The sequence below is a fragment of the Salvia miltiorrhiza genome, chromosome 5 (genome assembly GCF_028751815.1).
Source record: "Salvia miltiorrhiza cultivar Shanhuang (shh) chromosome 5, IMPLAD_Smil_shh, whole genome shotgun sequence".
NCBI classification, from domain to species: domain Eukaryota; kingdom Viridiplantae; phylum Streptophyta; class Magnoliopsida; order Lamiales; family Lamiaceae; genus Salvia; species Salvia miltiorrhiza.
In genome coordinates, this window is record NC_080391.1 from 54,387,959 (window position 1) to 54,402,479 (window position 14,521).

Sequence of the window (14,521 nt, forward strand, 5' to 3'; positions counted from 1 at the left end):
ATGAAGAATATATCTTAATTGTATGCTTGTATGTAGATGATTTGATCTTTACAGGAAATAATCAAAAAATGATTGAGGAGTTCAAGAATGACATGACAAAAGAGTTCGAGATGACCGATATTCGACTGATGGCATATTACCTCGGTGTGAAAGTCAAACAACTCAAAGATGGGATCTTCATAACATAAGAAGGTTATGCCAAGGAAATTCTCAAGAAGTTCAAGATGGAGGACTGCAAGGCAATCAACTCACCTGTAGAGTGTGGGATCAAATTATCCAAGAACGATGGAGGAGAAAAGGTGGACCTGACATTATTCAAGAGTTTGGTAGGAAGCCTACGATACTTAACTTGCACAAGGCCATACATACTTTATGGCACAAGGCTCGTAAGTCGCTATATGGAGGTTCCAACCACTATGCATATGAAGGTAGCAAAGAGAATTCTTCACTATCTCAAAGGTACGATCAACTATGGCCTGCTCTATTCAAATACTAATCAATATAAGCTCGTCGGGTACAGTGATAACGATTGGGCTGGAGATATTGATGATCACAAGAGTAGAAGCGGGTTCGTGTTCTTCATGGAAGACACCGCTTTCATGTGGATGTCGAAGAAACAACCCATAGTCACACTATCAACATATGAAGCTGAATATGTAGCTGCCACATCCACTGTTTGGCATGTAGTTTGGCTAAGAAGTTTATTAAAAGAGCTTGGATGCCACAGGAAGAGCCAATTGCAATCTGCGCGGACAACAAGTCAACAATCACACTAGCAAAGAATCTGGTGTTTCATAATCGAAGCAAACACATAAACACATGCTTCCATTACATCAGAGAATGATCACAAAGAAAGAGGTTCAAGTGGAGTATGTGAAATCACAAGATCAAGTTGCCGATATTTTTACCAAGCCGCTCAAGTTCAAGGATTTCACCAAGTTCAGAGTCTTGCTCGGAATGACAAATCAAGTTTAAGAGGGAGTGTTTGAATAGAGTAATAAACTCGATTTATTCACTCAAAAAAAAAAATCGATTTATAAAGAATATTTTATAAGTAAAAGAAAATAAGGAAAAAGAAGAATAGAAGAAATGTAGAAAAATCTAGAATAGTAGAGAATGAGTTAGAGAAAGAAGAAAAATTTAGAATGAGATCGGTGGACTAGAATTAATTAATAGAATAACTTAGAAACAGAACTTTCTAGAAGATTGTCAAATACTCATATATATATATGTACCTTAGTTTGAGTTGTATAAGTGAGTTGAAAGAGATATTGTTGAGAAATATTAAAAAAGTCTCCCATTATTTTTCACTCATCACATACAAATTCACATATTTCCTAATATCTTTTAAATCAAATCCTCCCATATAATTATTTATTTCCGACAGAAGTATTGTCCGTGAGCTATATACTCATGTTTCCAGAATATTGTGCTTCCAGAATATTCAATACGACCTGATCCTAATAATAAAAAAATTGACAAAAATAAAATAAATTGAACCAAATTTTAATCCGAAAAGAATTGAACAGAATTTAATATTTAAATTTAGTTTGATTCAATTATTTACATTTTAAATATACTAATACTTTAAATATACTAGTACGTACTCATGTGCGATGCACAGTTATAAATTGAGAACGTTTTTCAATAATATAATTGAGAATATTTCTTAGTCATATAATCATAATTAGAAAATAAATTTGATGATTTATTTTTACTATATATATTTTTTAATCTGTGAAAGGTAACTGAGTGTATTTTATCCAGCAATAATTGTTTTGGTATATCAAACGGAGCCTAAAAGTTGGGACAGAGCCAATAATACAAACAATTCTATAAAAATGTATATGTAGAGGATTCAAGACAGAACATTTACGGTGCAGAACAAAAGGTTTTGATATTTTGAATTGGTGGAAAGTAGAACAAAAGGTTTTTCCAATTTTATCTATAATTGCACGTGATCTACTAACAATTCAAATGTCTAGTGTTCCATCCGAAAGTGCTTTTAGTGCAGGTGCAAGGACGATTACGGATAGAAGGACTCGATTAAATCCAAAGTCCATCAAATGTTGCATGCTCTTGAAGAATTGGTTGGATGAAGAATATCGATTGAAAAACTTGAAGAGATTAGAGAGATATAAGATAGCCGAAATGAATGAAGATGAAGATAGTGAAGACGGTGAACCGGATATAGAAATTAGAGCACAAGGCGACGAAAATGAACCGGATATTGAGAGATTCTATTTTCCAACTATGGATTATACCTATTCAAGTTCTCAAGATCCAGATTTTACTTATGAATGGCAACACATTCCGAATTAAGTATTTTCCATGTATTTTTTTTACTTTGATGAACATTCAGATTTTAGGAATTTAGTGTTTGTTGGCACATGCTTTTAATGCTTCTGTGAAGGAAGTTTTCAAATATGTAAGAAATTTATGTTGAATAATATATTGAGTTAGAGCCCATTTATTTGGTTTCAAATTTGACTTTTGATTGAATGAAGTTGCGAAAGTACTCTGTTAATCGAAACCCATTTGAGGCCCGACCCATTTGAGGCCCAAGCCCACTAAACATGTGGTCCTAAACCGGGCTGGGTTCAATATTTTCTAAAAAGCCCGGCCCAGGACCGGCCCATTTCAAATGTGGTCCTGGGCCGAGCTGGGCCTAACTCCATGCGGGCTCAACCGGGCCTGGGCTGGGCCGGGCCAGCCCAGCCCAGTTGACAACTCTATGCAGAACTAGCTGAAGAACCAACCGAAGAATCGATCGAATCAGTCGAAGAACCAAACGAAGACCCGGTTTCATTCCCTAACGAAATGGACATAGGATCGTCACTGGGGTCAACTTGGTCACTGGGCAAGCAAATGGAGATGGACATGGGGTCAACTTGGTCACTGGGCTAGCAAATACACATGGACATGGGGTCAACTTGGTCACTGACCCAGCAAATGGACATGAGATCCTCAGTGTTTGCGCTTTTTGGCTTGATGTAGCTCCATCTAGTATAAATTAATGAATTCATTTTCATTAATTAGAGCTGATTTATTTTTATTTATAAAATAGCTCTAATTAATGAAGATGAATTCATTTTATAGTTGGAGGCGTATCACATGAATGATCAAGATCTTGACAATTTTTTTTTTATCTTAATGATCATTATTATCTATTTAAAATTTTCATCAAAATATCTTTTTTTTTTCTTTCAAATTTTCTATTAGTCTAAAAAGAGTTTCTGGAACTTTTAATATATTTGTATTTCACAACATATTTAATTGACTATAAATATATACACATGCGTGTGTTTGTGTGTGTTAATATACTCTATCTATTTATATTGTTTTTATATTTAATGAATATATAGTTTAATTTTAAAATTTGTATTTTGATAAAATAATTACAACTATAGCCTAACACCAATTATCTAGGGGTGGGAATTAGTCCGGTTCGGTTATAACCGAACCAATTTTTTGATTAATCGGAACCGGTTAACATCGAATCCCCTAACCGATTTTCAATTCGGTTAATCGGTTAACTGAATTAACCGATTAATTACATGGCTGGACAACTATTTCCTTTGTCCAACAACCAAATACATAGCACCTGCAATCACGAAGATTAGGGCTGGCAAATCGTGCGGGTCGGGTCGTTATCGGGTCGACCTGATATCGACCCGACCTGATAAGACCGAACCCAAACCCGACCTGATAAGGAAATGCTCGAACCCAACCCGAACCCGACCTGATACACCTAAACCCGAGCCCGACATGAACCTGCCACGAACCCGATATCAACACGATTTGAACCGGATTAACACGACACGATAGTGACACGATCTGATAACGACCTGATAACAACACGATTTGAATCGGGTTGACACGATCCGATTTCGGCCTGATAACAACACGAATTTGATTTGATTCATTCACAACAATAATAATAATAATAATAATAATAATAATAATAATACAAGATTCGTCACATATGCTCAACATATCCAATCGACATAGGAGGAATTTAGAATGAGACATAAAAGTATAATAAAAGAAACAATAGATTAAAAATGGAAGATATTGAAATCCTAAACTAAACTAAAGTGAAGATAAACTTGGGTGTGCGGCGGAAGTTGGAAGAATGAAAGATATTGAAACCCTAAACTGAAGTGAAGATAAAAAATTAGAAATCAAAAATTAAAAAATTAAAATAAATATTTAATAAAAATAATAATATCACTATCGGGTTACCTGAATCCGACCCGAACCCAACCCGAATCCGACCCGAAATTATCAGGTCGACCCGATAAGGACCCAAACCTTATCGTGCGTGTTACTAACCCATTAATTTCGTGCGGTTTCGTGTCGTATTTTTGTGTCGTGTCAAAAATTGCCAGCCCTAACGAAGGTGCCAACCTTTTTTTTTTCTTTTTGTCCTTTTCCAATCTGCACATAAGATTAAATATGCAATATCAAAATGCAAAAACAAATGCAGATGATAAATACACTTGAAGAGGGACCGTGAAGAAAGGAATCTAAGTTTGGATTACTACAACATGGTAAGCGAAATATAAAATCCTAATTATTCCACATTAAAGTGCTTCATCATGTCCCCCACTCAATCTTAGTTAACAGAAAGCAAGTTGCGTCTCTTTGGAGATTTAAAAGCGGTGAAGCGAATTTATTTTGAGTGCTAATGGCTGAAAATTCAGAAACCAAGCAACTAGCAATTACCTCTCACAGTTGAATCTAATGTGAGCCAATGGCTTGGCTGAATCCGTTGTGCAGCGGGTAGGGGTGTAATCGAACTGAGCCGAATTGAATAGTGGTGTGCTCAAGTTTGGTTTGTTTAGTATCGAATCGAATCCCGAACTTTACTTACCGAATACTTTAAGGCTCACAAGCAGTTCACGAGCCTATACAAACTTTCTAAATTTATATTTATATTCAAAATATTGATTATTTTATTTTAAAAATAAATTATTTTATTCAAAACAATAAATATAATAATTATTTTCTTATAACTAACAAAATTAATTAGAGATTTAATACAATTATTATTAATTTTAATGGATAAATATAAGTTGTATCTACTAATAATTTATATTTTTCAAGCTGAATCACTTGACGAACATGTTCACGAGCTAACGAGTTGAATACTACTAAGCTCAAGTTTGATTTGTTCATTTATCGAGCTTCTCTAAACGAACTTGAGCGAGCTTTTTTCAAGCCGAGCTCCGAATAGTTCGCGAGCGGCTTGGTTTGTTTACAGCCCTAGCAGCGGGTCGACGAGGAGTGGGCGAGATTGGTGCGGCGGCGACGCGCGGTGAGAGAGACGAGGGCAGAGACGATAGAAGCTTAATCGGATGTAGAGGCGGACGGTGATATCAAGCACAGCGGCGACAGTGAACTCAGGAGAGTGCTGCAGATCGTGGAAGGGGACGGGAGGCGCCGATGGGAGGGAAGGGGAGGCGTCGTCGTTGGGAGGTTGAAAGGGGAATCGGGAACGAGAATCTCAATTTGATTTCTGGGATTGGAGGTAGCCCTATTTGGCTATTACAATTAAGTTTTGAAATAAAATTAAATAATAAAACATATATTTCAAATTACTTACTTACAAAAATCGGTTAATTCGGTTTAACAGATCGGTTATCGGTTAAATCGAATAAACGGTATATTTAAAAGATAATAACTGGTAATCGAACCGAATCGGTGAAAATCGATTATCAATTAACCGATTAATCGATTTTTTGATTCGGTTACAGTTATAACCCATTAACCGACACCGAATTACCACCCCTTATCCTATAATAGATTAGTAAGGATTATAACATATGAATATTTTTTAGGGTTGAAATTTAAGCTACCGACTTTCATAACCTATCTTTCAAAACTACTCACCCTTATAATAAATATTCTCAATCTATCCAAAACTGAAATAATGTTGATAGGTTTGCATTGTTTTTTGTAAAAGTTCTTACGTTTTCTTACACAAGTACAATTGTGTAAAAAAGTGTAAGATTGTTAGTGAAAATTGTACAAAATATGAGAAATATGCATTTATTGCTAACTCACGTAACTTTGTAACCTTAATATACTGTAGGTTTGAAAATTTGAAAAAATTAGGCACGTTTGTGTTATAAAAACATTAATACGAAGGTGAAAAAAATACAAACTTATGTATATTACTCACTCTGTCCCTGAAATAGGTTCCTCTTTTTCCTTTATGGACGTCCCCCAAATAAGTTCATTTTTCTTTCTTTCCATTTTTGGACAACTACCCCACCACCAATAATATTTTATTTATTTTCATTTTTCACTTTTTCACCACTCCCAATACTAATTATAACACTTTTTTCACATTTTCATCACTCTCAATACTAATTATAACACATTGTTCTCCACTATTAATACACTTTACCACTTTTCCTTAAAACTCGTGCCGTCTCCAAAGAGGAACTTATTTCAGGGACGGAGGGAGTATGAAATAAAAAAAAATCTGAAGCTAATGGCTTAACTAGCCGCGGGGATAATTTCCCGACGGCTAGTGACGGCGGCTAGTGATATATTTACATCTGGAAAAATAATCTACATCTAAATATATCACTAGCCGCCGATAACTTTAGCTGTCGGGAAATTATCTTCACGACTAGTGAAGGCGGCTAAGGGTTATCTACGGCTAGTTAACCATTAGCTTCAGAATTTTTTATTTCATAATATACATAAGGGCCGAATTATTTATATCTAGTATTCTTATTACTGTTAATATTATTATTGTTATTTTGAATATTTGGTGTAACGTTGACTTGACATGACTGACTTTTATCAACCGGAAATTATCTTGATAGCTTAACGACTCGGCTCTGTTTCGACTTTGACAATCCAGCTCTGCATTAGCCTTGATGACTCAATTCCAAGACAAAGACTGTTGTAATAACGGCTTAGGCCCAATTATATAAATTAATGGGCTTTAGGGGTCAAATGGGCCTAAGTGCTAGGTTTACTTTGATGCTTATAAGTAGGGATTTGATTATTAAATGAAGGACTTTAGATCCATTTATCACCATGTAAAATATAAACACACAAAGTATAGTGAAAAACTCCAAAAACTCATCCGTAGATGTAGATCTTCATGATTGAACCACATAAATCCTCGTGTTCTTCGTTGTTTTACTTATCCTGATGATTTTTGTTTCATCGAAACGTGCCTTAATTTTTTCAAAATTTCAAACCTACAGTATATTAGGGTTACAAAGTTATGTGGGTTAGCAATAAATGCATCTTTCTCAGATTTTGTACAATTTTCAACTAACAATCTTACATTTTTCTTACACAAGTACAATTGTGTAACACCTTAAAATTTTCTAACCAGAAATAAAATTTTAATTTAAAACTTCCAATTACATAAAAGTAAACGAACCAAAATACGACTTCGTTTTAACCAATTTAAACACCAAATCAACAAAACAGGTTCAGCTGCAGAAAATCGTCTACGAAGCCTTAAACGACTAAATACGTCTACGTCAAGTTCATCATTCGCCAATAAAAAAAATTAAACCAACTACCAAAAACCTTCATAAAACAAAAGCAAGCTTAACCTTAAAACAACTCAAAGAAATTTAACGAATTTAAAGTCCAACGTTTGCAGCGGAACCAAAAGTACGAAAATAACTTCACCACACCCATTCCGCCACGCCGCTCCAAAAATCACTGACCTGAAAATAATTTAATGAAAGGGGGTGAGCACAAAAACGTACTCAGTGGTGGGAGACAATAAGAGATTATGATTTATCCCAACGTGTATTAAATTGTGGAAAACGATACTCATTCGCAACCTGCCTCACCATCACAACATAAATAACACACCTTACCTCACCTGCAAATAATCCATCCACACAGGCATGGAACCATTCACAACATTGCCACCCAGGCAAACAATCCAGCCACACAGGCATGGAACCATTCACAACATTGCCACACAGGCAAATAATCCAGCCACACAGGCATGGAACCATTCACAACATTGCCACACAGGCAAATAATCCAGCCGCCCAGGCATGGAATAATAATAACCGACTGGCTCAACTGTGCACAGGACCCTGTCATACTCGTCGTTCAAAAAATCAGTGACTCACCGTCACGCTGCCACAAGCACCAATGCGCATATTCACCGTATGCAATCAAACTCGTATCTCAACCACAATATACACGTTGGATTTATAGAAAATATTTCATAAACAATTTTAATTCACATGGCAATTGAATACATATTTATTGAGTTAAAAGAAAATTTCACCCACCTCAATGTTAAACACAACAAAAGAAATTCAATCAATCCTGTGACGAGGATCCTAGTTGCGCCGCACCTATTTAAATGAGTACAATAATTTTATGAGGGCCAAATTAAAAAAAAGTTAATCTGACATCCTATGAACAAACTGTACATTCATATATATTTACTTATACACGTATATATATAAGCACTTATGACTAATGAGTCTCAATTCAATTTCTTAGAAATTAAAGCAACAATTATACCATCTGGAAAGATTCGAAAATTTCAAATTTATAAACCTTTAACATGACTTATTACTCTAATTAAAAATTTAAATCAAACTCATATGTAGTTGACACAAATTCCCTACTTACAATATAATCATACTTTTAATTAGCATAGTTAATCAAACAAAATTGAACCATTAATGAAAATATGTGCTGATTCTTTTTTTTTTTCTTTTAATAGAATAGAAAATTTCTACGAAAACAAATCATCAAAATAAATGGATTTAATTTAGCCAATCTCACTTGTTAATCATTATTGTCTACTGCTAGCAATTATAAAGATTCCCACTCAAAATTATTTTATTTATAAAGTAAATTAACATGAACCAAATCAATTTCCTTAAGTGAAGTAGAAAAATAAATTAAAAGATATAGTCAACCTCCATAAATTTGAACTCAACAAATTCGCCGACTATAAAAATTTAATGAAGAAATCAAGCAACTACAACCAGGATATCAAGGAACCGACGTACCAGTTTTCAGACGAAATCAGACTTCAAAAATTCTTTCTTTGTTTTCGAATGTTCTTGGAAAAAAAATGCTTAGTTGTATGCTCAGAGAATTAAGGTTTTACGGCGGACATAAAAAAATATAATTATATATATATAGATTTCAAAAAAATAATCCAACAGTGACCTATAGGAGTCCTACTTCTGATCAAATATATGATCCGTATACTAATATACTTATACTAATTTATTACTCCCTCCGTCCCATTATTAATGGCACGTTTTCCTTTTTGGGCTGTCCCGTTATTGATGGCACGTTTCCTTTTTTGGAAAAAATAAGGGATCACTTAGAGCTTAATTAATTCACTAATTGTCTATCTAAATAAATCTCCCCAATTATTTTGCAACTCTCTCTCTCTCCTCTAAACTCACGCTGTCACGCACGCTCCTTCCATCTCTCTCTCTATCATCTTCTTCATCCCTCCACCACCAAACCCTAGCGCCGCCTCCACTGCCAAGCTCCGCCACCACCCTCCGCCGTCTCCACTGCCTAGCGCCGCCGCCATCCTCCACCGCCTGCTGCCTCTCTCCCACAAAATCTGCTCGTCGCCTTCCCTCTCTGCTTGGCCTTGCCGCCTTCTCCATCTCGACCCTTTTCTCCACCACCCCACCGCCGCCTCAATCTGCTTGCCGTCGATCTGCCGCCACCACCGCCCTCGTGCCCTCCACCACCCCAGATTCTCGATTCACAGTGTATGTGTTCTATGATTTTTCGATTTTGTGTTTGACAACCCATCTCTCGTCTTTCTTCCTTCCCTCTCTTCCACCGCCTTCCCTCTGTTGTCGCCGGAGTTCTGTAAAAGGGAGGGTCGGTGGTGGCTTCTCTGCCTTGGCCAGATCCGGTAGTGGCTTTAGTTGCAGAAGTTCTTGGATTTCTTGAATTTGGGGGAAACACATTTGTTGGACGGAGATGAGGAGGACAGATGAGGCGAAGGGAAGGCGGCGGCGGCGCCGGCGCCGCCGGCGACCTCTGGTGTTGATGAAGAAGATAGTTACTTTTATTAACAATATTTAACATTAATTAACAATAACATTAAACATGTGGTCCCTACAACTTTTCTCTTAATAACACTCTCCTTAATACCCGTGCCGAAAAGAAACGTGCCGTTAATAACGGGACGGAGGGAGTATATATTAGCCCAATTTAATTTATTTACTATTAAATTTTTTTTAAGGTTCTAACATCAAATAATTTCAAGTTCAGAGACCAATTAGGGGCGCAACTACGGACTCCCTCAAGTCCAAGATTATAAAATCAAGCATGACAAAATCATATTTTAAATCACCAAAAATAAAGAATTAAACACAAGAAAAAGGCGGGGCGTTACAAATTGTATAAGAACTTTTACAAAAAACTATGAAAGCCCATCAACATCACTTTACTTTTGGGTAGATTCATGAGTATATTTATTATATGTGTGAGTAGTTTTGATAGATAAGTTATGAATGTGGGTACTTATGCTCATTAACATTATTTTTTATGGATTAAATGGATAAATTAATTCGATCAAATTCGACCAACAAACAATTAAACTTTTCAACCGAAATAATAAATTATTTTGCCAATAATAATAAAAAAATTACAGTTGGAGTTTAAGTGGGAAAATAATTTTGTTAGTATTATGCTATTATATAGGTTAAATCAAATTCTAAATTCTAACATTTATGAATTAGGTGAGAAAATTTAATATTATATTTTCAAATTCATAATTATTACTATAAGATGTGTGCTAGTTTATGTCTACATTAATTAATTTTAAATAAAGAAATAAACGAATATCTACATAAATTTTTAAAATTAAAATTGAATTTTTTTTATTGACACTAAATTAAGTTGGTTAATTAATTTAAATATAGAAATTCTTTAAACAAATTAATTATATATACATATATCTATATTTTAGATATATATTAATATAATTAATAATGATCACCCCTAATTCTAAGAGCGTTTGAGTGAGCCATAACTCATGAGACGAAATAAATTGGTTCGATTTCTTATTTTATTTAAAATTATAATTACAGTAATCTATAGATTGTAAGAAATTTGAATATCGTAGTCAGACTGTCAGAGCACTCTTGCCATTACCAGATTTGCCATTACTCTTTCAAATTCTTCAAATCGTGCCGCGGAAGAAACACAAACCCAAACTACACCTGCTTCGTCTCTACACTACACTCATATATAGTTCAAGAGTAGAGAAATTGATAGTGTGTCTGCGTTGGAGCGAGAATTTGATTGCATCCATGGTGCGTGCGATCATATTTCCTGTATGTAGTGTGTCTAGGGTTTCCCCCCCTTTCTTTCTGTATCAATTGACGTTGATTTACGATTTCGTAGGAAAATTCAAACGAAGAATTCGAACCCCTTTTTGATTATACTCGCGTTCAGCCTGCTGGAGTCATCTGCCTAGACGGTCAGTAACCCTGCAATGGATATATCTTCTCATTGTAATTTTTCTTCTTTCTGATTTTTTTGTTTTGTCTGTGTCTTTTCTTTTGGGAATTGGCAGATGACCTGGATGAAACGCCGGTTTTCGACCCAAAGAAACGGAAAATCTCGGCTGCTGCGGTAAGCTCTTTTTCTTCTTGATGAAAGATTGTATTTTTTCTTTTTCTTGTTTCTGCTTTTTTCAATTGATAGATGTGGGGTTTTGCACTTTGGGAATATTAGGATGAGAAGAAACAACATGATCTAAATTCGAAAGATGTGACGGTGGTAGCATGTGATGATAAGGAAGAAGAAGAAGAGGATTGGTTGCCTCCGCCGCCAAAGAATCTAGATCAGAATTCGAAAAGTATTGGCGAGGACTCTACGTTGAAGGCCATAAGGTATTCTAATAATCGAAGTCATGTACTATATTCATTTTCTGCATTGAAAAGAAAAATAAAATAAAATCAATATTAGTTGCTTCTTGTCGATATTGAAAGAAACTTCTTGGGTTTAAGGATTTTTTCCCCTTGACATTTTAGTTGCTCTTGGTTTTCGGAAGATGAATGCTTAATAGGATTTGAATGATGTGATCTGTTTTCATTTTGTGAATATGATTTCCTTGGAATGAAATGATGTTGTTTTCTATTGTTTTGTGAATGTCTATACTTGAACTGGTTAGAAGGATGATGTTGGGGAAGTGAGATTATGTTTTTCATTTACCGCCCATTAAATCTTTAGATTTGTAAATCCCAGCATCTCGGCAATGGTTTACTGTTATCTGAAAACGCCACATTCATAGGTTAAAGAAGAAGGAATTGGCATCTTTTGCACTGTCGGCCGATGAAGTGGTTCGGGCCGTTGAAGAGTCTGTAAGGAAAGGCCTCAATGCTTCCTCTCAATCTTCCCCATCTTCCCCAAAAACTGATACCAAGCAGCCGGTGGAGCCTCACCACGAGAGGGCAAAACTTGTAATATCCATCCAGGACAAAGACGAGCTCAAGCAATTTCGAGTATACAAGGTAAGTGGTCTTCCGTATTGTTTTGTAGGTAAAATTGACAACATATATTGTTCTTCCCAGATAAATGTCTTAGTCAGTAGGCACCGGCTGTTGCCTCCATATGCACCAAAGAATCATAACTTGGAAAATTAGGATGCCATTTCAAAGTAGATGTGAAGAACTGAATGGAACTACTCATGTATCAAGATGATATCCGCCAAACATAATAATTATTAATTAAGATTACGCCTGTCTAGTATATTATGCTAGCCAGCTAATTGCTGAAGAGCACAATATCTGTTTCTAGTTGAAATTCTGTTACTGGTAGTCTGGTAGGTACAACTATATATGATGATTCCCATGTCTATGGTCTGACTTTGATGTTTGTTTCATTTACTTATTCCTAGTATTAGTTCTGCATTCTGAAGCTGATACAAGCAGTAAAGATGATGTTGTTTTCTATGAATCATCAATATGCAGGACGATAAATTTGAACGACTCTTCAAGATGTATGCTGAAAAAATTAAGGTGGATGTGAAAAATCTGGTCTTTTCCTTTGATGGGGATAGAGTAAATCCTGCTCAAACACCCAATAGCCTCGGAATGGAGGATGACGACATCTTAGAAGTGCACGTAAAGCCAAGCTGATCCTGCGTAAGGTAGCTTTGTGATGACCTTTACCTTTCATATTCTCGATGAAACTAATGTCCTCATTTATATGTGCTATTTTGGGACGATAGCATCTTCTGCAGAACATGCATATATGCACATTGCATCTACTTGTGTGAATCATTTGAGCACTATGCTGCTAATTAGAAAGTTTTTCGATTACATAACCAACAAGATGAGTTCGAGGACTGTTAAAAAGCCTTTCTTTTTTGAGTTCGTTTAGTCGTAGCTAACACTTGATGCCTTTCTTAAATTTCAGGGTGTCGAGCTGACTTCTTTAGAGAGACATAGTTTTTTTGCTTTCTGGATCTTTTTTGCTCCAACTGATCCCTTTTGCTCTGGATCTGTAAATTGATTCTTTTTCTTTCCTGAATTGATGGCTGATTTGGTGTAAAAACTGTTTGTTGAAGTTCTTTGGTAATTGTATCATAACATCTTTAGTACTACTATCTTTTATGGCACTGCACTTTTCTTGTTTGTTTTAGTTTTTTATGCTCTTTTTTGGATATCAGCAAAAGCTCATTTTAGTTTGAAAAAGTGATCTTCGATCTGCAAAAGCATTAAAAATTGGAGAATTTATGAATTTTGTATGCATTTAGTAAGAGCAAATATCGTATCATGGACTAGCATTTTAGCTTTTGAATTACAAATTAATTCAATCTTCCAATATTTGAACAATTATTATGTTTCAGTGTCACATGTAATCTCAGGTATTCATATAAAGAGGCAAGCAATTTATAGATTTCCTTTTTTCCATTTCGAGTATCTTCTGCTTTTAGTAGTTATTCTTGGAGTTACAAATTTATACTCCCTCCGTCCACGAAATATTGCCCTACTTACCCATTTTTCCTTGTCCACAAAGTAATGCCCTACTCTGCTTTTTGTACCATTACACCCTTTTTTCTTTCATTTATTTACCATCAATTGCCACTAATGCACCCACCATACAACAACTTATTTCATTTTTATATTCTACTTTATTACACTTTATTACTAGTGGATCCACCACACAACACCTTTAACACTTTAGTCAACTACTTTATCACTTTAGTCAACTACCCTTATATTTCACTCACAACCACTTTATCAGCTTTCTTAAAACCTGTGCCGAACAGTAAATGGGGCAATACTTTGTGGACGGAGGGAGTAGTATATTTCCTTCATTTTTCTTTTCGAGATATTCTTGCTCGGTAATAATTTTGAAAGTTAAAATATTTGTTGTAATAAAAAAATTACTCCATCCCATCCTAAATATATGGCGTTTTGATGACTTTCATTAATAATGTTTGATGTAACGTTTTAAATTTACTATTTATTAAAATTAACCTTATTTATTAGCCTTATTAATTTATCTC

The 14,521-nt window shown here is 35.1% G+C and overlaps 2 protein-coding genes across 2 annotated transcripts; both read left to right on the forward strand.

Moving 5' to 3' along the window:
* Window positions 1-224: 224 nt before the first annotated feature.
* On the forward strand, window positions 225-2,322 carry LOC131026129 (secreted RxLR effector protein 161-like). The gene is made up of 2 exons (XM_057955898.1): window positions 225-679; window positions 1,986-2,322. Exons 1-2 carry the CDS (start codon window positions 225-227, stop codon window positions 2,320-2,322), a joined length of 792 nt encoding a protein of 263 aa, XP_057811881.1.
* Window positions 2,323-11,095: 8,773 nt separating this feature from the next.
* On the forward strand, window positions 11,096-13,615 carry LOC131025104 (uncharacterized). Its single transcript, XM_057954710.1, has 7 exons — window positions 11,096-11,315; window positions 11,407-11,482; window positions 11,579-11,637; window positions 11,740-11,897; window positions 12,299-12,518; window positions 12,978-13,156; window positions 13,426-13,615. Exons 1-6 carry the CDS (start codon window positions 11,313-11,315, stop codon window positions 13,143-13,145), a joined length of 684 nt encoding a protein of 227 aa, XP_057810693.1. The 5' UTR covers window positions 11,096-11,312; the 3' UTR covers window positions 13,146-13,156; window positions 13,426-13,615.
* The last annotated feature ends 906 nt before the right edge of the window (window positions 13,616-14,521 follow it).